The sequence below is a fragment of the Lithobates pipiens genome, unplaced genomic scaffold (genome assembly GCF_037356315.1).
Source record: "Lithobates pipiens isolate NorthernLeopardFrog02 unplaced genomic scaffold, aLitPip1_a1.2 Scaffold_18, whole genome shotgun sequence".
NCBI lineage: Eukaryota > Metazoa > Chordata > Amphibia > Anura > Ranidae > Lithobates > Lithobates pipiens.
In genome coordinates, this window is record NW_027507758.1 from 203,794,466 (window position 1) to 203,820,079 (window position 25,614).

The following is a 25,614-nucleotide window of genomic DNA, read 5'->3' on the forward strand; positions in this document are numbered from 1 at the left end:
AAAGGCATTGACTTCCAACATAACGAACACACTTGCATGTCTCTGTGATGTCCTGGGAAGAACACAGGCCTGCTGTTGTCCAGTCTTCACAGCATGGTACATTTTTGCAAAATTTCCCATTTTATGGCAACAGAAACACTTAATTTGACTGAATCTACCATTCCCATCCACTTGCTTCCACTTCTTAAGCAATGCTGGTGTAGGTATCCCATTTGTTTCCTCTCTAGGGACCCCCACCTTAAGTAAATCAATCCAAATGTGTCTCCTGCCATATGTCCTACTTCTGCTTACAGGCTTCGGGCTTTGTCCTTTGTTAGGGCATCATTAGACTTCTTTATGAGGGCTGCACACCGCTCATTCAAATTTTCAGCTTGACCTATAGGGGTGTGAACACACTTCAAAGCCACTGCAGGTTTAACTTTGATTACCCTCCTTTCTAAATCTTTTGCCTTGCTTGCAGTTTCTTCCAAACACTTGGATGCTACTCCAAGCTGCTCCTTCAGTAAATCTCTTTCTGATTCTGCCTTTTCCCTCTTTTCAGATTCAATACGTAGAGCTTGCAGGAAGTGCAAATCAAACACAGCAACTGCCCACATCTCTCCGTTACTGAACCCAAAACTTTTAAAACTAAAATCTGAGGAAAGATCAGAGACTCCATCCCAAGCTCTGTTCAAAGGAGAAGCATATCCAGCCAGCTCCTTTACAACAGACATCTACTGACTATTTCTGGCCCAGATAGGAAGGGTGCACGCCTTCAAGTCCTCCTCGACACCAGAAATATTTGCAGCCTTACTCTTCCTAAACAGTGTACGCAGCATTTTCCCCCAGCACAAGCAACAAAACACACCACAGAAAACAGGTCTGCTTTAGTTGAGATTTTAGCACACATCCTGGCACGAGCCCCTAATGTTTTGCTTTGCGTCTATTAAAGTTCTTGCGGTAAAACCAAGAAAGCTTAGACTTCTGTAGTGTATCAATGCTTTACTAAACAGGAAAAACTGCACATACAACTGTAGAATACACAATACAACACAACTCATAGTTTACGAATATATGGCTACAAATATAAGCATGTACGCAAGTAAACTAAACAGTTATTCAACTTAGGGTTTAAGATGTAATATCCTTCATGGTTACTTGCTCAGTCCAACTCAAAACGTCTCCAAAGTTCTCAAGCTCCTCACATCCATTCCTCTTTGTCCTTCTGAACTCTTGTTTCTTTCAAAAGCTCTCGAAGCCCCTCCCAACTTCCTGCATACACCAACTTCCTCTGCTCAGCTCCAAAACCTATCCAACTGGTTTATTTACTTATCAATGAAGGGGAAGAGCCTCTGTAAACATATGCTCTTAAATAATATATCTAACTCCATATTATTGCAAAAAAAGTCACTATACAAATGGCCATAGCAACACATGGCCGAAATACATGACCTGTGAGTGGTGGCTTCCTTCCAAGGGGTTCAGAAGTGCATGGGGCACAACACAGGAGGTCAGGAGGGCACAGTGTATGGTACAGAAGTGGTTTCCTCCACATGCAGAGTGACACAGGGAAGCTGCTGTCCTATATCTACCTGTTCTGGTATACTGATCTGTTTACACCTGCCGCTGTGAAGGGGCCATCTAATCAGGTCCGCCTGAAAAATTAACAGGCCGACCTTATTGGACCCTCCATGTGCAAGGGACCTTGGTGATGGCGAAATAAATCGGTGACTGTGAGAAATTGGGTTTAGGACTGCACAACAGAGGGGTACAGACCCCCCTCTGCACAAAGTATAGACCCTTTGCTCAGGACAGGGCCCCCACCAGCCCATATCCTCAGTATAGGCCATTATCAATATAGGCCCCCTCTTAGAAGAGACCATCCTTCCCTACCTTAGTACAGACTCAGCTTTCTTCTGGCCCCCCTTTCCCCAGCATAGAACTGTACAGATCTTCTGAGTTGGGGAGATGGAGAAAAGGGGGGTGAACAAAGTTGGGGGGGGGGGGGGGGAGAAGGGGGTTGAGCAGAGTTGGAGGGGTAGAGAAGGGGGGTAATTTAAGTTGGGGGATGAGACGAGGGGGTGGTAAATAGAGTTGGTGAAGGGGAGGTTATGATCAGAGCTGGGCTGTTTCGGGCAGTTAGGACATGGGTATTGGGGGTCAAAGCAGAGGCTGCTGGGAGGGAAGACACTGGGACAGGATGAAATACTGATACAGGGAGCAGGATACTGGGAGCAGGTCACAAGAACAAGGAGCAGGTACAGGGGGAAGGAACAGGATCAGAATCAATCAGGAACACTGCTGACGGGAAGAACACTGAAGCACTGAATTCAGTTAAGGGCAGGATTAAATACCTCCCAGCAGCCAGCATCAGATGCAGCCTAATTACTCTGATAAGTTGGCTGGTGGGAGACACCCGCTGATGGCCACCAGAACTGTGCCCTTTGTCTCCGGAAACACAGCAACACTAGCTGGTAAACCCAGATACTGACACAATTCCTGAGTGTGCCCCGCCCTTGAGGATTGTTCTCTGGACGCTCCATTCTGGATGCTCCGGAAACACAGCAACACTAGCTGGTGACCAAGATACTGACACAAGTCCTGAGTGTGCCCCCCCTTCAGGATTGTTCTCTGGACACTCCATTCTGGATGCTCAATTCTGCATTGAACCCCAAATCCAAGACTCCAAAGGCCAGCTAAATGCTTAACACCAGAATTTCTGGTCCATACAATTACCCTGATGCCAGGGTGTCCCATAGCAACTGGACCTTCCACATATGGGCCGCCAGAAACTTGTCCATATTCTAACAGCCAAGCAGGTCTACCCTGCAGGTCTACCCAACCAGTGTCCCCTAATGCACTTGGAATCACAGAGATAGCACCTAGGTCAGGGCAAGGCATCGATGGAACTCTGCCCTTTCCCACTGAACCTCTACTACCAGGGCTGAACTGACAAATGCAGTTCTCACTTTCAAAGTGTGTATCTGGACTACCAGGCCCTGGTGCAACAGAGACAAATGGCTGCAAGAGGGATTCAGGATGGGCAGCAATAGGGATCTTAGCCAAAATGGGTAACCTATGCCAGGCATGCAACAAACATGGAGGTGCAACAATATTGGACCCAACCCTGATACTGAAGACTAGCTGGGCAGTGGGCACAAAACCATCAGAGGAAGGCAGAGGATCATCAGAGGCAGACTGGGCAACAGAGGATCATCACAGGCAGACTGGGCAACAGAGGATCATCACAGGCAGACTGGGCAACAGAGGATCATCAGAGGCAGACTTGGCAACATGCAGAGGATCAGAGGCAGACCTTGCAACAGGCAGACGACCATCAGAGGCAAGCTGGGCATTGAAACACCGGACCATCAGAAGCAAGCTGGGCATCGAACACTGGATCATCAGAGGCAAGCTGGGCATCAGGCACCAGACCATCAGGGGCAGGCTGGACATCAGGCATAAGACCATCGGGGGAAGGCTGGACATCAGGCATCAGACTATCAGGGGAAGGCTGGACATCGGACACTGGAACAGAGGCAGCCTAGACATCGGGCACAGGGCCATGAGAGGCAGGCTGGACATCGGGCACCAGACCAGAGGGAGGCTGGACATCAAGCACTAAACCATCAGAGGCAGATTGGGCACAAGACCATAGCAACTGGACCTTCCACATCTGGTTCGCCAGAAACTTGTCCATATTCTAACAGCCAAGCAGGTCTACCCTGCAGGTCTACCCAACCAGTGTCCCCTAATGCACTTGGAATCACAGAGATAGCACCTAGGTCAGGGCAAGGCATCGATGGAACTCTACCCTTTCCCAGAGAACCTCTACTACCAGGGCTGAACTGACGAATGCAGTTCTCACTTTCAAAGTGTGTATCTGGACTACCAGGCCCTGGTGCAACAGAGACAAATGGCTGCAAGAGGGATTCAGGATGGGCAGCAATAGGGATCTTAGCCAAAATGGGTAACCTATGCCAGGCATGCAACAAACATGGAGGTGCAACAATATTAGACCCAACCCTGATACTGAAGACTAGCTGGGCAGTGGGCACAAAACCATCAGAGGAAGGCAGAGGATCATCAGAGGCAGACTGGGCAACAGAGGATCATCAGAGGCAGACTGGGCAACAGAGGATCATCAGAGGCAGACTTGGCAACATGCAGAGGATCAGAGGCAGACCTTGCAACAGGCAGACGATCATCAGAGGCAAGCTGGGCATTGAAACGCCGGACCATCAGAAGCAAGCTGGGCATCGAACACTGGATCATCAGAGGCAAGCTGGGCATAAGGCACCAGACCATCAGGGGCAGGCTGGACATCGGACACTGGAACAGAGGCAACCTAGACATCCGGCACAGGGCCATGAGAGACAGGTTGGACATCGGGCACAGGGCCAGAGGGAGGCTGGACAACAAGCACTAAACCATCAGAGGCAGATTGGGCACAAGACCATTAAGCTGGGCACCAGGCACAAGACCAATAGGCTGAGCATCTGGCACAGGAGCCTCAGGCTGGGCATCCGGCACAGGAGCCCCAGGCTGGGCATCCGGCACAGGAGCTTCAGGCTGGGCATCCGGCACAGGAGCTTCAGGCTGGGCATCCAGCACGGGCTTCATGTTGGGCACCAGGCACAGGAGCTTCATGTCGTGCATCCGGCTGGGCAATGGTTAGGGAATAAGTGAGGTCAGGCACCAGCAAGCAGAGGGTCAATGGAACCAAACTGGACATTAAACAGTGAACCAGTAATGCAGGCTGGATAGCAGGTGACATATCATTGGATGGGTTGCTGGAACACAGGCTGGATGCAGAGTGGTTTGGAGAACAGTTTGGGAGCCCCACCTAGCCAGAAGAAGCAGTCTATCTAAAGGATGGATGGGACTTCTTAGGTTTGACCAAATGTAAATGCAGTAGCGTGAGGCCTGGTTATTGAGAGTACTGAATATGAAAAGGCAGATCTTTGGCTAAGTCATTAGTAGACTGGCCAACAGTTGACACAGTAACAGGCAGGTGTACAGCAGGTATTGTGGTAGACTTGACCGGAATAACTGGCGTGATGGCAAGTTTGACTGGAGCAACAGGCATGGTAACAGACTAGACCAGATCAGCAGACGTGGATGCAGACTGGACCGTATCAGCAGGCGTGGAGGCAGACTGGACCTTATAAGCAGGTGTGGAGGCAAGCTGGACCGTATCAACAGGCGTAGAGGCAGATTGGACCAGATCAGCAGTCGTGGAGGCTGACTGGACCAGATCAGCAGTCGTGGAGGCTGACTGGACCAGATCAGCAGTCGTGGAGGCTGACTGGACCAGATCAGCAGTCGTGGAGGCTGACTGGACCAGATCAGCAGTCGTGGAGGCTGACTGGACCAGATCAGCAGTCGTGGAGGCTGACTGGACCAGATCAGCAGTCGTGGAGGCTGACTGGACCAGATCAGCAGTCGTGGAGGCTGACTGGACCAGATCAGCAGTCGTGGAGGCTGACTGGGCCAGATCAGCAGTCGTGGAGGCTGACTGGGCCAGGTCAGCAGTCGTGGAGGCAGACTGGACCAGGTCACCAGGCTTGGAGGCAGACTGGACCTGGTCACCAGGCTTGGAGGCAGACTGGACCTGGTCACCAGGCTTGGAGGCAGACTGGACCTGGTCACCAGGCTTGGAGGCAGACTGGACCTGGTCACCAGGCTTGGAGGCAGACTGGACCTGGTCACCAGGCTTGGAGGCAGACTGGACCTGGTCACCAGGCTTGGAGGCAGACTGGACCTGGTCACCAGGCTTGGAGGCAGACTGGACCTGGTCACCAGGCTTGGAGGCAGACTGGACCTGGTCACCAGGCTTGGAGGCAGACTGGACCTGGTCACCAGGCTTGGAGACAGACTGGACCTGGTCACCAGGCTTGGAGACAGACTGGACCTGGTCACCAGGCTTGGAGGCAGACTGGACCTGGTCACCAGGCTTGGAGGCAAACTGGACCTGGTCACCAGGCTTGGAGGCAGACTGGACCTGGTCACCAGGCTTGGAGGCTGACTGGACCAGATCAGCAGTCGTGGAGGCTGACTGGGCCAGATCAGCAGTCGTGGAGGCTGACTGGGCCAGGTCAGCAGTCGTGGAGGCAGACTGGACCAGGTCAGCAGTCGTGGAGGCTGACTGGACCAGGTCAGCAGGCTTGGAGGCAGACTGGACCAGGTCACCAGGCTTGGAGGCAGACTGGACCTGGTCACCAGGCTTGGAGGCAGACTGGACCTGGTCACCAGGCTTGGAGGCAGATTGGACCTGGTCACCAGGCTTGGAGGCAGACTGGACCTGGTCACCAGGCTTGGAGGCAGACTGGACCTGGTCACCAGGCTTGGAGGCAGACTGGACCTGGTCACCAGGCTTGGAGGCAGACTGGACCTGGTCACCAGGCTTGGAGACAGACTGGACCTGGTCACCAGGCTTGGAGACAGACTGGACCTGGTCACCAGGCTTGGAGACAGACTGGACCTGGTCACCAGGCTTGGAGGCAGACTGGACCTGGTCACCAGGCTTGGAGGCAGACTGGACCTGGTCACCAGGCTTGGAGGCAGACTGGACCTGGTCACCAGGCTTGGAGGCAGACCGGACCGGATCAGCAGCCAAGAAGGTAGGCTGGAATGGATCAGCAGGTGTGGAGACAGACTGGACCAGATCAGCAGGTGTGGAGACAGACTGGACCAGATCAGCAGACATGGAGGCAGACTGGACTGGATCAGCAGAGTTGGAGGCAGACTGGACCAGATCAACAAGCATGGAGACAGGAGAGAACTTATCATTGGATGGGTTGCTGGAACGCAGGATGGATGCAGAGTGGTTTGGAGAAAAGGCCACCTGGCCCAATTTTGGCAGTCTATCCAAAGGATGAATGAGACTTCTTAGATAGATTTGACCAAATGTAAGTGTAGTAGCGTGAGGCTTGATTATTGAGTGTACTGAATATGAAAAGGCAGAAGTCAGGAGAAGACTGGCCAGTGGCCAACAGTTGAGGCAGTGACAGGCAGATCTACAGCAGGTATCGTGGTAGACTTGACCAGAGTAACTGACATGGTAGCAGGTTTGACTGGAGCAAAAAGGCATGGTAACAAACTAGACCAGATCAGCAGGCGTGCAGGCAGACTGAATCAAATCAGCAGGTGTGGAGGCAGACTGGATCAAATCATTATGTGTGGAGGCAGACTGGACCGTATCAGAAGGTGTGGAGGCAGGCTGGACTTTACCAGCAGCCATGGAGGCTGACTGGACCATATCACCAGGCATGGAGGCTGACTGGACCAGATCAGCAGGCATGGAGGCAGACTGGACCTGGTCAGCAGGCTTGAAGGCAGACTGGAGCGGATCAACTTCAGAAGAGGCAGGCTGGAATGGATCAGCAGGTGTGGAGACAGACTGGACCAGATCAACTAGCATGGAGGCAGGAGAGGATATTGGCAAAACTGTATGAGTTGATGAAGGATGAAGTTGATGAAGGAGTAATAGCAGTACAAAGAGATGGTGAAAAAGGAGAAACTGTTGCAGAGAAGGATTTCTGAGAGATTACCAAGGGCAATGGGAGTAAAGGGGGTTTTCACTGGATTAAATATAGGGAATGTGCAGCTAGTGTAGACTGATGGGCTGTGACAGGTACTCGGATGGGCTGTGACAGGTACTCGGGTACTCTGATGGGCCGTGAGAGGTACTCGGGTACTTTGATGGGCTGTGACAGGTACTCGGGTACTTGGATGGGCTGTGAAAGGTACTCGGGTACTCTGATGGGCTGTAACTTGTACTCGGGTACTCTGATGGACTGTGACGGGTACTCGGGTACTCTGATGGGCTGTGACAGGTACTCGGATACTCTGATGGGGTTTTACAGGTATTTGGGTACTCCGATGGACTGTGACGGGTACTTGGGTACTGTGATGGACTGTGACAGGTACTTGGGTACTGTGATGGACTGTGACAGGTCCTCGGGTACTCTTATGGACTGTGACAGGTACTCGGATGGACTGTGACAGGTACTCGGGTACTCTGATGGACTGTGACAGGTACTCTGATGGACTGTGAGTGACAGGTACTATGATGGGTGGTGACAGGTCCTCTTTATTGGGGGGGGCAATCAGTGTGATTGGTGTACACTGTAAGTGGTAACGAGATGTTACCGCAATCTTCTCCTCACACACGATCGGTGTGTGAGGAGGAGAACCCGGTAACATCTCGTTACCGCGGTTTGTTCACATTTAGTGATTGGCTGTGAAACGATCACAGCCGATCACGTGGGTAAACACCCGGCCAATGGCTGTTTACCAGCTTCGGTGACGAGCAGTGTTCCCGGGAACACGCCGCCACTGACAAGCTTGCGTGCACGCGTCGTGCACAGTGGGGGTGTAACCATCTGTGATCAGCCATGACTTCATCACGGCCGATCACATGGAAAACAGCCATATCCAATGGTTGTAGACCCCCCTCAGTGGCGAGCTGTGTCTCCGTGACATGCCGCCACCGAAGGAACAGGGATGCGCGCGCACGATCGCGCGTATTCCTTGTTTAAATGGGAGGACATCATATGACTCCCTCCCGCCACAAGAGATGCGTCGCCTGGCCGTCATTTGACGGCCGGCGGTCGGGAACTGGTTAAAGAATGCCGGCATTTCCCAGCAATAATGTTTAAAAAATGGTGTAGGGCCCCCTCCCCAGTCCATACCAGGCCCTTCAGGTCTGGTATGGGTTTTAAGGGGAACCCTAAGACAAATTTAAAAAAAAAACGGCATAGAGTCCCCCCCAAAAATCCATACCAGACCCTTATCTGAGCATGCAGCCAGACAGCTCAGGAAAGGGGAGGGAATGAGTGAGCGCCCCCTCCTAAACCATACCAGGCCACATGTCCTCAACATGGGGGGGTGGACGCATGTTGATGAGGACAAGGGCCTCTTCCCGATAACCCTAGGCTGTGGTTGTTGGGGTCTTATCAGAATCTGGAAGCCCCAGATCACAGCCCCCCCCCCCCCCCCATGTGAATGGGTATCAGTTATATCGTACCCCTACCCATTCACTAAAAAAGTGTCAAAGTAAAAACCACAAGAAACTGTTTTTGACAAGTACTTTATGAAAAAAAATATATAGTGTCCCTCAATGTATATCCATCGTAAGTCATGATGCCAGCTGGACAAGAAAAAATAAAAAAATAAAAATAAAAAACGCTCTGCCTCCTGGGAAGATACACACCATCTGCCCTCTCTGCGTTTTGACAGTTCTTATATTAGGTAAGGGGTGGGGCCACCCGGTGGCACCAACCCCTTCTGATGTCACGTGACATCATAGACTTCCACTTAACAACCATCCACTGTATATATACATCTGCATTTTAAAGATGGGTATCTCAGTAACGGAAGCCGTCGGTATCGGTGGAGCCGATTGGGTCCTTCAATGGTATGGATACGAGTGAGGGTAAGATGGCCTCCAACCATCTCCATACCATAGCAGGGCGGCAGCGACGTCAAAACGTCACATCTGTCCATATGTCTTAAAGGGCCGTTTTTTTGTTGTAATTTTTTAAGTCCAAATATGAGATCTGAGGATTTTTTTTTACCCCAGATCTCATGTTTAAGATGACCTGTCATGCTTTTTTCTATTACATGGGATGTTTACATTCCTTGTAATAGGAATAAAAGTGACCCAATTTCTTTATTTTTTAAACTGTTTTAAAATCAATTAAAGTAAAATAAATAAGAACTTTTTTTTTTAAAGTGCCCCGTCCTGACGAGCTCACACGCGGAAGTGAAGGCAAAATGTGAGCAGTGCCCGCATATTAAAACGGTGTTCAAACCACACATGTGAGGTATTGCCGCAATTGGTAGGGCAAGAGCAATAATTTTAGCCCATGGAGATTTTTAAGGGTAAAAGTTTGATGCCATTCCATGAGCGAGCGCAGTTTTGAAGCATGACATGTTTGGTATCAATTTACTCGGAGTAACATTATCTTTCACAATATAAAAAAATTGGGCTAACTTTACTATTGTCTTATTTTTTAAATTCAAAAAAGTGAATTACAGTGTGACAGAAAAGTATTGCAATGACCGCCATTTTATTCGAGTGTTAGAAAAAAAAAGTATAATGTTTGGGGGTTCCAAGTCATTTTCTAGCAAAAAAACTTGTTTTTAACTTGTAAACACAAAGTCTGAAAACAGGTTCGGTCCTTAAGTGGTTAAAACCTTTTTCTATTGCTGGGAAATTCCAGCATTCTTTATCTCTACATTCATCTGTCAGTGGGGAAGCCAGCTGACAGATGATGACTCATGGTTGCTAGGGACATGGTTGGCCGGCTTCCCGGCCCGCTGCTTTAACAACCAGCTATTTCTTCACACAGAATTTGAATTGGTCGATCGTTTTTCGACCTATCCGAATTCTAATTGTTCTGAAAAGTTGGAATTCATATTTTAACGAATTTTAACAAAATTCGTTACTATTCATTACTATTTAATTTGGAGATTCGGATACGTCCAAATCTCTGAATAACCAACAATTCGTCCAAACTTGTATTCTCACCGAAACAAATTGCACATGTCTAGGCTGTACCTTAAAGTTGTTTTAAAGCCTAAACATTTTTTACCTAAGTTCATTCCTTGCATTAAGATAAAACCTGTCTAGGCATCAGCATCCCCGCTCACCACCTCTTTCACTTACCTGAGCCCTCATTCAATCCAGCGCTGTGAACATCCGCAGCTCTTCTCTCCTCTAACCTCTGAGTCTTGCTGGCTTTGTTGGGACACTGGGAGCCATTGGTTCCAAGGGCTGTGAATCAAAGCCAGTGATGAGGGAGTGGGTGGGTGTAGTTGGGCGCAGGAGTGAGCATGCTTGAATGTCCCCATGGGAAGATGCTTCCCTCAGGGGCACTGGACAGCGAGGAGGGGTCAGGAGCAACGGCAGGGGAACCGAGAAGAGGAGGTTGGTGACCGACAGAGCAGGTTAGTATAGACATGTATGTTTTTTTTTTTACCTTTACAGTAGCTTTAAGAACACAGGAACCAGTTTGAATAAGGTTAAATTAAGTTTATTAACATAAATATCACTCTTCCAACACAAGCACTAGTAAAGCATAAGCAATGTAAAATGAGAAAATAAATATGATATGCAGCAACCCAAAAGAGAACCTAACTACCGTATATACTCGAGTATAGGCCGACCCGAATATAAGCCGAGGCCCCCAATTTACCCCCAAAAAAACTGGCAAACTTATTGACTCGTGTATAAGCCGAGGGTGAGACATGCCTGTCCATCCCTGTGTGTGTGTCCGTCCATCCCTGTGTGTCCGTCCATCCCTGTGTGTCCGTCCATCCCTGTGTGTCCGTCCATCCATCCCTGTGTGTGTGTGTGTCCATCCATCCATCCATCCCTGTGTGTGTGTGTGTCCATCCATCCATCCATCCCTGTGTGTGTGTGTGTCCATCCATCCATCCATCCCTGTGTGTGTGTGTCTCCATCCATCCATCCATCCCTGTGTGTGTGTGTCTCCATCCATCCATCCCTGTGTGTGTGTGTCTCCATCCATCCATCCATCCCTGTGTGTGTGTGTATCCATCCATCCCTGTGTGTGTGTGTCTCCATCCATCCATCCCTGTGTGTGTGTGTCCGTGTGTGTGTGTGTGTGTGTGTGTGTGTGTGTGTGTGTGTGTGTGTGTGTGTGTGTGTGTGTGTGTCCAGCCTACCTGTGTCCCGAGCCTTTGTCCCGAGCCTCCGTTCCGTGCCTTGCCTCCTTGCCTCCGTCCCGTGCCGTGCCTTGCCTCCGTCCCGTGTCGTGCCTTGCCTCCGTCCCGTCCCGTTCCGTGCCGTGCCGTGCCGTGCCGTGCCGTGCCGTGCCTTGCCTCCGTCCCGTGCCTTGCCAGGATCGCCGCTCTTCGTCGGCGCCTCGGCGGCCATTGTAAAATTCAAAAGCCGCGCCTCCGCCTTCGCCTGTGATAGGCGGAACACTGAATTTCCCAGCAGCCTGTGTTCCGCCTATCACGGACATCGTCTCATCCTCGTCCGTAGTACGAGGATGAGACGATGTCCGTGATAGGCGGAACACAGGCTGCTGGGAAATTCAGTGTTCCGCCTATCACAGGCGAAGGCGGAGCCGGAGGAGCGGCTTTTGAATTATAGAATGGCCGCTGTCTGTCTGCTCGACACGCTGATCGAGCAGGCAGACAGCGATGACTCGAGTATAAGCCGAGGGGGGCACTTTCAGCCTCAAAAAAGAGGCTGAAAATCTCGGCTTATACTCGAGTATATACGGTATGTACAAATGGAGGGAGCACACATGAGGAGGGCAAAGTCAGGACTAGGGATGAGCCGAACACCCCCCGGTTCGGTTCGCACCAGAACTTTCGAACGGACCCCACGTTCGTTACGAACGTTAGAACCCCATTGAAGTCTATGGGACTCGAACGTTCGAAATGGAAAGTGCTAATTTTAACGGCTAATATGCAAGATACTGTCCTAAAAAGGGTTTAGAGACCTGGCTCCTGCCCCAGGGGACATGGGTCAATGCAAAAAAAGTTTTAAAAACGGCCGTTTTTGCGGGAGCACTGATTTTAATGACGATTAAAGTGAAAAAAAAAAGTGAAATATTCCTTTAAATATGGTGCCTGTGGGGTGTCTGTAGTATGCCTGTGAAGTGCCACGTGTTTCCCGTGTTTAGAACAGTCCCTGCACAAAATGACATTTAACGGAAATAACACCATTTAAAACTGCTTGCGGTTTTAATGTTATATCTGGTTCCTGCAATATGGTTGAAAATCATTCAGAAAAATGGCATGGGTAGCCCTCCCTGCCCATTACCAGCCTATTTGGGTCTTGTACGCATATTAAGGGGAACCCTGTACCCATATTAAAAAAAGGAAATGCGCGTGGCCCCCAGGCCCTATATACTCAGAACAGCAGTATACAGGCGGTGCAAACAAGACAGGGACTGTGTAGGTTTGTTGTGTTAAGTTGAATCTGTTTGTAATTTTCAACTGGTACATTTTTAAAGTGTAGCTCCAGTCAAAAAAACTATTTTTAAGCTTTTTGGAAAACATAGGGAAGGGTTATCACCCCTGTATAATTTGTTTTGTCGTCCATCTTTTTTCATCTCACTTGCTGCTGTCTCCTTGCGTTTGCAAGTAGGAGATGTTTGTAAGTTGGATGTTTGAAAGTAGGGGCCTGCCCTATATGCTCTGCAAAAATGGCGGAACAAGGTGTTGGTTTTGCCACAACATTGTAAGCCCTCAAAGTGACTCTTGGTGGGCGCTGGAGCGCCCTGCTGTGAACGATTATATCAAGAATTGTAATTACATGCCATTGTTGAACAGTGGTAGAAAAATTGACCTTTGGTGGTTGTGGTGCTGGTGCCACAACACTATAAGTCCTCACCGTTACTCTGGGTGGGCACAGGAAGGGGCCCTCCTGTGAAATATTATATCAAGAATTATAATTACATGTCCCTGTTAAACAGGGGCAGAAAAATTTGGCCTTAGGCACTGGTGCTGGTGCCACCACACTGCAACCTCTGCCATATACTCTAGTTTTATTGCAGGAATTAGCCCTGCTGCAAAGCATTGCATCAAAAATTGTAATTAAACGCCCCTGTTAAACAGGGGCAGAAAAATTGGGCTGCTGGCATTACCCAGAACCAAAAATGTTCTTCCAACATATCAGCGGAGGAGGAAGAGGATAGACAATCAACATAACAGGACAGTCACTCAGCATCAGCATAGGCAGTCTTGAAGGGATGTGGTATTTCAAAAAAAATTATTCGGTTACATCAGCTTCAGGTGCTTGGTAGCTGTGGGTGATCCAAGACTGATTCATCTTGATGAAGGTCAGTCGATCAACTGATTCGGTGGACAGGCGCACCCTGTGATCGGTAACAAAGCCACCAGCAGCACTGAAGGTGCGTTCCGAAAGAACGCTGGATGCAGGACAGGCCAGTAGCTCAATTGCATACTGTGCAAGCTCTGGCCAGTGATCCATCCTCAAGACCCAGTAAGCCAGAGGATTTTCGGTGGGAAAGGTGTCCAAGTCTGACCTTGCCCCTAGGTATTCCTGCACCATGTAAATCAGACGCTGGCGATGGGTGCTGGAACCAATCATACCTTGGGGCTGCGGACTAAAAAATTGTCTGAAAGCATCAGTCAGACGGCCACCTTCTCCACCGCTCCTTCTGACCAATGCCTCAGCAACACGTTGTCCAGGACCAGGAGTTTGTAACCTCCCAGTCTCTGGGAACGCGTTGCACAGAGCTTTCTGCAAGGCCTCCCGGAGATGTCTCATCCTCTGCTCCCTCTGCGATGGCAAGATAAGGTCGGCAACCTTACCCTTGTACCGTGGATCAAGGAGAGTGGCCAGCCAGTAATGGTCCCTCTCCTTGATCCGAAGAATACTAGGATCCTTCCGCAGGCTTTGCAGGATCAGGGAGGCCATGCAGCGTAGGTTAGCTGAGGCATTCAGTCCGGAGTCCTCTGGGTCACTAAGGACAACATGATCCGCAGCTACCTCCTCCCAGCCACGTACAAGTCCACGTGTTTCTTGGGACTGTAAATCATCCCTATAAGACTGCTGCTGCTGCTGCTGATGCTGAGTGCCAGCCTCCACCTCCATGCTGACACAATCATCCTCCTCCTCCTCTTCCTCCTCCTCATCCTCTTCCTGTGATATGGGTGGCACAGCAGGAACACTGTCTGGATAAAGGGGGCCTTGAGAGGCAAGGAAGTCCTCCTCTTCCTGCCTCTGTTCTGCCTCAAGTGCCCTGTCCATTATTCCACGCAGTGTATGCTCCAAGAGGTGGACAAGAGGTACAGTGTCACTGATGCATGCACTGTCACTGCTCACCATCCTTGTGGCCTCCTCAAACGGTGACAGGACAGTGCATGCATCCCTGATCATGCCCCACTGGCGTGGTGAGAAAAAACCAAGCTCCCCTGACCCTGTCCTGGTGCCGTAGTCGCACAGGTACTCATTGATGGCCCTCTGCTGCGTGTGCAGCCGCTGCAGCATGGCCAATGTTGAGTTCCATCTGGTGGGCATGTCACATATAAGGCGGTTCTTGGGCAGGTTCAACTCCTTTTGGAGCTCAGCCAGCCGAGCACAGGCATTAAATGATCGGCGGAAATGCACACAGACTTTCCTGGCCTGCTTCAGGACATCCTGTAAGCCGGGGTACCTGCCCAAGAACCGCTGCACCACCAGGTTAAGGACGTGAGCTACACAGGGCACATGGGTCAGTTGTCCCTGTCGGAGGGCGGAGAGGAGGTTGGTGCCATTGTCGCAAACCACCATTCCTGGCTTAAGCTGGCGTGGCGTCAACCACCTCTCGGCCTGCCCCTGCAGAGCTGACAAAACATCCGCCCCAGTGTGGCTCCTGTCCCCCAAACAAACCAGCGCAAGCACGGCATGGCATCGTTTTGCCTGCGTACTTGCGTAGCCCCTGCAACGCCTACGGAGCACCGCTGGTTCTGAGGACAGAGCACTGGAAGAGGCCATGGAGGAGGAAGAAGAAGAGGAGGGGGTGGAGGAGAGAGGTGTGTCACAACCAATAGTAGCATTTTGGAGGCGTGGTGGCGGAACAACCTCCAACACTACTGCACCTTGTCCTGCATCCTTCCCAGCAGCCAGAAGAGTGACCCAATGGGCCGTGAAAGACAGGTAACGTCCCTGTCCATGCCTGCTGGACCATGAGTCAGCGGTAATATGCACCTTACCGCTGACCGCCCTGTCCAGCGAGGCAAGGACATTGCCTTCCACATGCCGGTAGAGAGCCGGAATCACCAACTGAAAAGGCAGCAGTTGAAGTGCTAGCAATTTAGCCAAGCTAGCATTCAACCGCTGGGCATGTGGATGGCTGGGAGTAAACTTCTTCCGCAGCTGGGGCAGGGACATTTGCCTGCTATAATCGGATGTGGATGTACCACTAGCAGAGTTCCCGGAAGCACTTGGCTGTGACACACCTAATTCTACACCTTCATTCCTCTCAGAGCAGGTTTCAGAGAGGACTGAAGGTCTAGTGGGGTTGGAGATGCCAGCTGATGAGGAGCAAGGAGAGGTCCGCTTTGTTCTTTGGTGTGGGTCTTTGAGGTACGCTTGCCAACGAGCTGCATGGCAGGTCAACATATGTCTGGTCAAGCATGTGGTGCCCAAGCGGCTGATGTTTTGGCCACGTGAGATACGCTTGAGACATATGTTGCAAATAGCAGCGGTGCGATCTGATGCACTCGTCTCAAAAAAGGCCCACACCAAAGAACTTTTAGAATAACGCGCAGAGGCAGCGCTCTGCACAGGCGGAGCTCTGCGGTGTGATTCAGTCAGTGTGCTGCCCCTAAGCTGGCCCCCGGAGGGCATCCTGCCTCGTTGGACATGTGCCTCCTCCTCTTCCTCCTCCTCCTCCTCCTCCTCCCTCCTTCCAGGCACCCACGTCGAGTTAGTGCCCTCATCATCCCCTCCCTCTTCATCGCTGTAGCAAACCTGGCAGTATGCTGCAGCTTGTGGAACATGACTGCCAGATTGCTGTCCTTCTTGAGCATCCCCTCTCTCTGCGCTCACGCTACTGCCTTCCTCTAGCTGAGTGTCATCATCAGAGCCCACCAAACACTGGGCATCCTCCTGGAGCATGTACCCAACACTGTGCTCAAAGAGTTCAGGAGACTCCTCCGGAGGACGTGGTGGGTCTAGGGAAGGAGTCACTGATGATGACATTGAGAGGAGGGAAGACGATGCGTTGGCAGCTGCTTTGCGACTACCCTGAGACTGGGTGAGAGAGGATGAGGAGGATGAAGAGGGCTTGGTCATCCACTCTACCAAGTCGTTGGCATGTTGCGGTTCAACATGTCCAGCTGCCGAAAAGAAGGACAAGCATGTCCCATGGCCACGTGCTGATGACAATGCACCGTGTCCACGACCAGCACTGTTGTCTCTAGACACAGAGCCTGCTTGCCCTCTTTTATCGGCTCGCGCCTGTCTGCCTCTCCTTGCTGGCCTTCCAGACATGGTAATGGCCTGAAGGGAGTTGGGTAAAACAGCAGTTGGGTAGTTTATATTGTGCTGGAGGCACACGCAACTTCCAATAACTCCTGCAGATGGCAATTGGGCTCAAATAGAGAACAGCTATGTAGGTGGATTATAGCGGTATGTACTGGGTACATCTCCTAACACTACTGACTGCAAGCTCTATTATTAAAGATATATAAATATAGTGAAGTGAATAGTGAATATAGTGGTGTATACTGCGGTCAGGGCACAGACAATAACCACTACACAACAGCAAGATAGAAAATCAGCCAAAAACGATCGGTGTGTACTGTGTTGAAGGTACACAGAACACCCACTGCTTCAGATGCTAACACACTACACGAGGCCGCCTCAATGGCGGCCTTATATAGTGTGGGGCGTGCACTACACACCCTCAGCTATGATTGGCCACAGGCATCCTGCCTGTGGCCAATCATGGCTCTCCTCGCTGCTGGCGCTGCGATTGGCCAAGCATGCGGGGTCACAGTGCATGCTTGGCCAATCATGAGCCAGCAATGCACTGCGCCATCGCAGTGCATTGTGGGCCGTGAGCGCCATGTGAATTTTGACGTGAACGGACCAAGTGTTCGGATTTCGCCGAACGGATGAACAGCCAATGTTCGACTCGAACACGAAGCTCATCCCTAGTCAGGACTGAGACAGGAAACACGGGGTACAGAGCACTGGATGCAAGGAACATGGTACCGAGAGCAGGTACAGGAACAAAGCGCAGGATCAGGATCAAGCAGGGGCACGTCTCACAGGAAGAACAACTTCAGTTAAAGCATCACTCCACTTTTGTTTAAAAAAAAATATTCCCTTCTGGTTAATCTATGTACATTGCAAGGAATTTAACAAACTCTGTTGCAGATTCCTTCATTTTGTAACATAGTTACATAGTTAGTAAGGCTGAATAAAGACACCAGTCAATCCAGTTCAACCTGAGTGAGTGTCTACAATTGTCCCTATACCTGTACATTGCACACTCACATCGGTCCCTCCCCTCAAGGAGCCTACAATCCAAGGTCCCCACTCATGCATGTCTTTGGAGTGTGGGAGGAAACCCATGCAGGCACGGGGAGAACATGCAAACTCCAGGCAGGTAGTGTTGTGGTTGGGATTTGAACCAGTGACCCTTTTTACTGCAAGGTGAGAGTGCTAACCGCTACACCACTGTGGCACCCATTGCCCATTGTTACTCTGAAGAAATTCTTGTTTGTTTCTCTGTGCCTCTGTTCTTATTGGGTCTAATGGGTGTGGTTTCATAATTATCCATCAGCTGTGTAGCTGCAGGGCTCTAATTAGGAAATTTGTTGGGCCTGCATCTCTTTAGACATGTCCCTACCAGCAGCTAGCGTATCTAAATAATTAGGCTGCACCTGATGCTGGCTGCTGGAAGGTATTTAATCTTGGTAGACACTCGCTTGTGGCCACTGGAACTGTGCCCTACAACTCAGGGAGTACTAACACAAGTCCTGACACTTTCTTTGGCCGAGGTGGAGATCATGACATCTACCCACCTTGTCCGGTCATTGGTAAAAATACAAAGCTTCCTCTGAAAGTTTGAGAAGAACTCCATCCATCTTAATTTTGTTCCAGCAGCAGATGGGACGTCTCCTGAGGTACTGGGGAGGAGCTGGGGAAGACCCAGCTGTCATGGTGCACGTTGGCACCAATGACAAAGTCAATAGCAGATGGAGTGTCCTAAAGAACAATTTTGGGGACTTAGGAGCTAAATTGAGGAAAAGGACCTTCAAGGTAGTATTGTCAGGAATACTACTGGTACATTGAGCCACATCAGAAAGGCAGAGGGAGATTAGGGAAGTAAACAAGTGGCTGAAGAGCTGGTGTAGTAAGGAGGGGTTTGGGTTCCTGGAGTACTGGGCCAACTTCTCAGTCGATAACCGGTACTATAGAAGGGACGGACTGCACCTAAATGAGGAGGGTGCAGATCAGCTGGGAATGAAGATGGCCAAAAAGTTAGAGGGGTTTTTAAACTAGGGGACAGGGGGGAGGGTCCAAAGGTAGATATAGTCTGAGCGGAACATATTCCAGAAGGTAGTATTGGGGACATTAGTGATAGGTTGACCAAAGCACATAAACCCAAGGTAAGTATAGTAGCAAGTCCTAGTTGCAAACTCAGAACACACAATAAGAGGATAATATGCGACCGGTCTAAACTACGTGGCATGTTCACCAATGCCAGGAGCCTGGCAGACAAGAATGGGTGAACTAGAGATACTGTTGTATGAGGAGGATTTGATTTTTTGGGGAATTTAAGAGACCTGGTTCAACAGCACTCATGATTGGCTGGCAAACATTCAAGGGCATACCCTTTATCGCAAGGGTAGAAATGGTAAAAAAAGGGGAGGGGTATTCCTATATATCAAGAATGATGTACAAGTGAATGTGAGAGATGACATCACTAAGGGAGCTGGTGGAATCCTCATGGGTAGAGTGTCAGAAACCATGAAACAGTCCAAAGTTCATTAACCAGATCGAGTAATCAGCCAGGCCGGAAGTCAGGGATTCAAGGAGAGCAACCGCAAGCAGGATAAGAAGCCAGGTGGGATGTCAGCAAGCCAGTCTTGAAACAAACAGCAGGAGATGGTTCCCTGTGATGTGACCAACGCGAAGGCAAATGAAAAAGTGAGCAGGAAAACTTTAAATAGGCAGGTCAGACGAGCATCATCGGGAACAGCGGGTAGCGGTGAAAAGAGAAGAGAGCTGGCAATTAGCCAACAGCTGAAATCACACAAATAGGAAACCTAAGGGGAATACAAAGACACTGAATTTAAAAAGAGCCAACTTCTCTAAACTACGAGCCTTGCTAAAAGGCATAAATTGAGATAAAATCTTAGAAACAATGAACACGGAAGAGAGATAGGTTTGCTTTAAGAGCGTATCAAATAAGGGCATTAGCCAATTCATCCCATTGGGTAATAAATGTAAGAGCAAACAAAAGTCCTGGATGGCTTAACTTCAATGTAAAAATGTATATAAAAGCAAAGGAGAAGGCCTTCAAAAAAATACAAGGTTGAGGGATCATCATCAGCATTCACATAGTTACATAGTAAGTAAGGTTGAATAAAGACACCAGTCCATACAGTTCAACCTGAGTGAGTGTCTACAGTTGACCCTAACCCTTGCACGCTCACATTGGTCCCTACCCTCAAGGTGCCCACAATCCAAGGTTCCCATTCATATGCTAGGGCCAATTTTGGACAGAGAAGCCAATTAACCTACCAGCATGTCTTTGGAGTGTGGGAGGAAACCGGAGTACACAGAGGAACCCCATGCAGGCACAGGGAGAACATGCAAATTCTAGGCACATGGTTGGGATTCAAACCAGCAACCCTTTTTACTGCTAGGCGCGAGTGCTAACCACTACACCACTGTGCCACCCTTAAAGATTTGCAGACTTTATAAAGAATGCAACAAGAAATGTAAGGGTGCAATAAGGACGGCTAAGATAGAACATGAATGACACACAGTGGAGGAGAGCAAAAAAATTCTAAGAAATTCTTTAACCACTTCAATACCAGGCACTTAAACACCTTCCTGCCCAGACCAATTTTGAGCTTTCAGCGCTGTCGCACTTTGAATGACAATTGCGCGGTCATGCTACACTGTACCCAAATGAAATTTTTATCATGTTTTCCCCACAAATAGAGCTTTCTTTTGGTGGTATTTGATCACCTCTACGGTTTTTACTTTTTGGGCTACAAATAACAAAATACTGAACATTTTGAAAAAAATATGTTTTTTTTTTGTTTCAGTTTCAAAACTTTGTAAATAAGTACGTTTTCTCCTTCACTGATGGGCACTGATGGGCACTGATGGGCACCAATGATGTGGCACCAATGAAGTGGCACTGATGAGGTGGCATTGATGGACACTGATATGTGGCACTGATAGGCGGCACTGATGGGTGGCACTGGTGGGCGACACGGATGGGCACTGATAGGTGGCACAAATTGGCACTGATAGCTGGCATGGATTGGCATGGATGGGGCGGCACAGATGGGCATGGGTAGGCGGCACAGATGGGCATGGGTGGGCACTGATAGGTGGCACGGATGGGCACTGATAGGTGGCACGGATGGGCACTGATAGGCGGCACAGGTGGGCACTGATAGGCGGCACAGGTGGGCACTCCTAGGCAAGATTGTATTATGTTATACTGTACTAATGGATGGCAATCAGTGCCAAACAATAATGCATGCCAATCAGTGATGCCCATTGTGGTCACTGATTGGCATCCATTATGGGCACTGATTGGCATCCATTGTGGCACTGACTGGCATCCCTGGTGGTTTAGGGAGGATTACATTTTGCTGGGCATCCCTGGTGGCGTCCCTGGTGGTCCAGTGTGGGCATCCTCAGGGGGGCTGTGCTGATAATCGATCAGCACAGACCCCCCCCCCCCCCCTGTCAGATCGGCTCTCCTCTACTTGCGTCTGACAGACGCGAGTGAGGAAAAGCCGATCACCGGCTCTTCCTATTTACACTGTGATCAGCCGTGATTGGACACGGCTGATCACGTGGTAAAGAGTCTCAGTCAGAGACTCTTTACCGAGATCGTAGTTGCCGGGTGTCAGACTGACACCCGGCAACAACGATCGCCGTGATGCGCGCCCCCGGGGGCGCGCAGCGGCTCGAAATCCTGATCACGTCATATGACGTCCGATCAGGATTATGCAACCACTTTGCCACCGTCAATTGCCTATAGGGCGGGCGGCAAGTGGTTAAGTATGTAAACAGTGAAAAAGGGAGGACAGACCATATCGGCCCCCATAAAGAATGAGCAAGGACATCTGGTTACAAAGTATAGGGAGGATGGCGAAGGTATTGAATTTATTCTTCTCTTCAGTCTTCACAAGGGAATCAGGGGGCTTCAGTAACCTAAACTGCAGTGTTTATCCTCATGACACATCACAGGAAGCACCTACGTGGTTAATAGAGGACAGAATTAAAATTAGACTTGGGAAACTTAACATTAATAAATCACCGGGACCGATGGCTTGCACCTGAGGGTACTTAGGGAACTCAGTGAACTAATTGCCAGACCATTGTTCCTAATTTTTACTGACAGTGTACTGACTGGAATGTTACCAACCGATTGGAGAAAAGCCAATGTAGCACTCATATTGAAAAAGGGCCCTAAATACATCCCTGGGAATTACAGACCAGTTAGCCTAACATCAATAGTATGTAAACTCTTGGAGGGGATGATAAGGTACTATATACAAGATTTTAGTAATGAGAACGGTATCATTAGCAGTAATCAGCATGGGTTCACGAAGAATCGTTCTTGCCTAACCAATCTATTAACCTTCTATAAAGGAGGTGAGTTGCCATCTAGATAAAGGAAGGCCTGTGGACGTGGTGTATCTGGATTTTGCAAAAGCATTTGACACAGTTCCCCATAAACGTTTATTGTACGAAATAAGGTCCATTGTCATGGAGTATAGGGTGAGTACATGGATTGAAAACTGACCACAAGGGCGAGTTCAGAGTGTGGTGATAAATGGGGAGTACTCGGAATGGTCAGGGATTTGTAGTGAGGTCCCCCAGGGTTCCACAGGCGGTGGTCTGAGCAGGGAGCATCGATAGTTTCAAGAAACTATTAGATAAGCACCTGAACAACCGCAACACACAGGGATATACAATGTAATACTGACATAAAATCACACACATGGGTTAGACTTGATGGACTTGTGTCTTTTTTCAACCTCAACTACTATGTAACTATGTACTGCTGGAACACAGCACTGTATACTGTTTGTAGCTGATGCTACATACTACAATATAATACAGCACTCACATCTGGAAATCGTTTGTCTGGGCCATGGAGTTAGGCTTTAAACTTTGGTGTATAGTATACAAAAAAGGTTAAAAGCACTGTCTGCTTGAAATTACAAAATAAAGGTATACTCATATTTTAACCAGGGGGCCCTGATCATCTACTTAGGTGCTGTGGCTAGAGTGATCCCTGTCTGGTGGAAATTATGTGAAAAAAATCATTCTAATTATACCAGGGGCAATTTGTTATTCTAGAAGTACTTGTGCCTCAGAAATACTGGATGGGAGTTAAGGCTGGTCCAGGGCATATTGATTAGGGACTAACTGGAAGCACTGGCACTTCATTCACCACACTGATTTTTCTGGAACACACTGCACAGTTTTATAATGAGGGCTATATATTGTGAGGTGCAATGCAATAATTCGATTTTCTCATAATTGGTAGTAACTATAAATTAAATTGAAGGCTTTACTTAGGATTTACTGTAAGATATTTTTCAAAATTACATTACAATTTTAGGGTACTAAGGTTTGCTTTGGTTGGAGATGTATAAATGATTTGTATTTTTATGGATAATTTTTATATTGTAATACTAACATGATGTACTCCTTCTGTGCAGTGTCCTGGAAGTCAGTCCCAGATGACAAAAGATTTTTTCAAGTTCAATGCATCTAAAGGAAGAAGCAAAACATATATTAATGTGAGAGAGATCTCCCAAAGATTCACTCTTCCACCTGGGGACTACATGATTATTCCTACAACGTTTGAGCCACATCAAGAGGCAGATTTTTGTCTTAGGGTCTTTTCAGAGAAGAAATCAGAAATAACGTACGTTTATTATACCATCATTGTTGTTGGTTTTTAGTTTTGTTTTTTTTTGCAGTAAAGCTCAAGCTTCACAAAGTAACATTCCAAAAATAGAACTTAAAGTGGTTGTAAACCTCAGTCATGGAATCTGAACAAAGTGCATATATCTGTAGTGTTTACTTATCGCTCTCCAAATCTCTAATGCCGCGTACACACGATTGGAATTTTGGTTGGCAAAAGCTCTGATGGTTTTCCCAACGGGATTTTCGCTCAAGCTTTCTTGCATACACACGGTTACACCAAATTCCGACCGCCAAGAACGCGGTGATGTACAACACATACGACGGGACTAGAAAAAGGAAGTTCAGTAGCCAATAGCTTCCGTCTTGTAGTTGAATCTGAGCATGCATGAGTTTTTGGAATTGCATATACACAATCAATCAAATTTTCTGATAGAAACTTTTTCCATCAGAAAAATTGAGAACCTGCTCTCAATCTTTTGCTGGTGGAAATTTGGCCAGCAAAATTCCAATGGAGCATACACACAGTCGCATTTTGTGACGAAAAGCTCTCATTTGTCTTTTGCTGGCCGAAATTCTGAGTGTACGCGGCCTAAGTGTATTTTCTCTCTGGTGCTTTGTTCCTCTGTTATCAGCATGAATCAGAGCTCAGAACGGAGCTTGTCTATTCACAACACAGTTCCTCTGCTGTGTGGAGGAGGGTTTGTTTATTTCCTCCAATCACCTCTCACACACTATAACTGCAGGCTCTCTGCCCCCTCCTCTGTGCTTCTGACAGGTGAAAAACACCTCCTCCAGTGGGCTTTGAGGTTCCTGTGTCCTCTGAATTCCCTCCCCCCTTCTCCTCACTCAGGGGCTTGTAAAGCCTGTGTCCGCTTCTCCTCCAGCCGATGTGAGGGGGGGCGGGGGAGTGAACTGGTTGACAGGATAGAGAACAAAGAGGAGGGTTGAGTGCAGTGAAGACTTCTCATGTCCATCTATCCCCTGCATGAACACAAGTATGTTACACATGCCTCTGTGTTATTAAAAAAAAAAAAAGAAACATGGTAAAGAGCATATTAACCTGTTTACTGTGTCTGTTCTCTGAAATTAACATAGTGCTATGTGTAGAGCATCCCTGTGTTCAGTAGATAGCAGCTCTGCAGAGGAGAGGGAAACTGACAACTCCCTGTCATCAAAAGTGAAATTTGAAATGTGAAATGTTTAGAACCTTGATATTTCCCCAGAGTCTCCTTTATCCACTTGCCAGCCGTAAACTGTACATATACAGTGACAAGGCGGTTCTCTTGTGCAGAATTGCCTACCTGTGATTTGACACAATGGGAGCCAATCAGCAGTTCCGGCAGAAGACGTTTGGAAGAGAAGTAGAAGTACACTACAAGACAGATCGCCGTTCTGCGAGAAGGGAAGGCATGGATGCCTTCCATAGTACAAGCACCCCTCTCATCCCCTGTACTCCTATACAGTCCCATTGTCCCACCCCTGATTTTCTGTACAGACATCATCCCCATCCTCTGTACTCCTATAAGGTCCCATCATCCCCCCTGTACTCCTATACAGTCCCAATATCCCTATCCCCTGATTTCCTGTACAGTCCCATCATCCCCGTCCTCTGTACTCCTATACAGTCCCATCATCCACATCCTCTGCTTTCCTATACCAGGGATATGCAATTAGCGGACCTCCAGCTGTGGCAAAACTACAAGTCCCATCATGCCTCTGCCTCTGGGTGTCTGGCTGTCAGAGTCTTGTAATGCCTCATGGGACTTGTAGTTCTGCAACAGCTGGAGGTCCGTTAATTGCATATCCCATCCTATAAAATCCCATCATCCTCATCCTCTGTACTCCTGTACAGTCCCATCATCCCCATTCCCTGTACTCCTATACAGTCCCATCATCTCCATCTTCTGTACTCCTATACAGTCCCATCATCGCCTCATCCTCTGTACTCCTATACAGTCCCATTATCCCCATCTCATGATTTCCTGTGC

At 48.9% G+C, this 25,614-nt stretch overlaps 1 protein-coding gene across 1 annotated transcript in view; it reads left to right on the forward strand.

Annotated features, from left to right (window-relative positions):
* The window catches only part of CAPN9 (calpain 9), a 1,247,204-nt gene that overhangs the window by 851,772 nt on the left and 369,818 nt on the right, over positions 1–25,614 (forward strand). Inside the window, exon 11 of the mRNA XM_077486535.1 lies at positions 23,416–23,624. Coding sequence (XP_077342661.1) covers positions 23,416–23,624 — 209 coding nt within the window. The remainder of the gene's footprint in view (positions 1–23,415; positions 23,625–25,614) is intronic.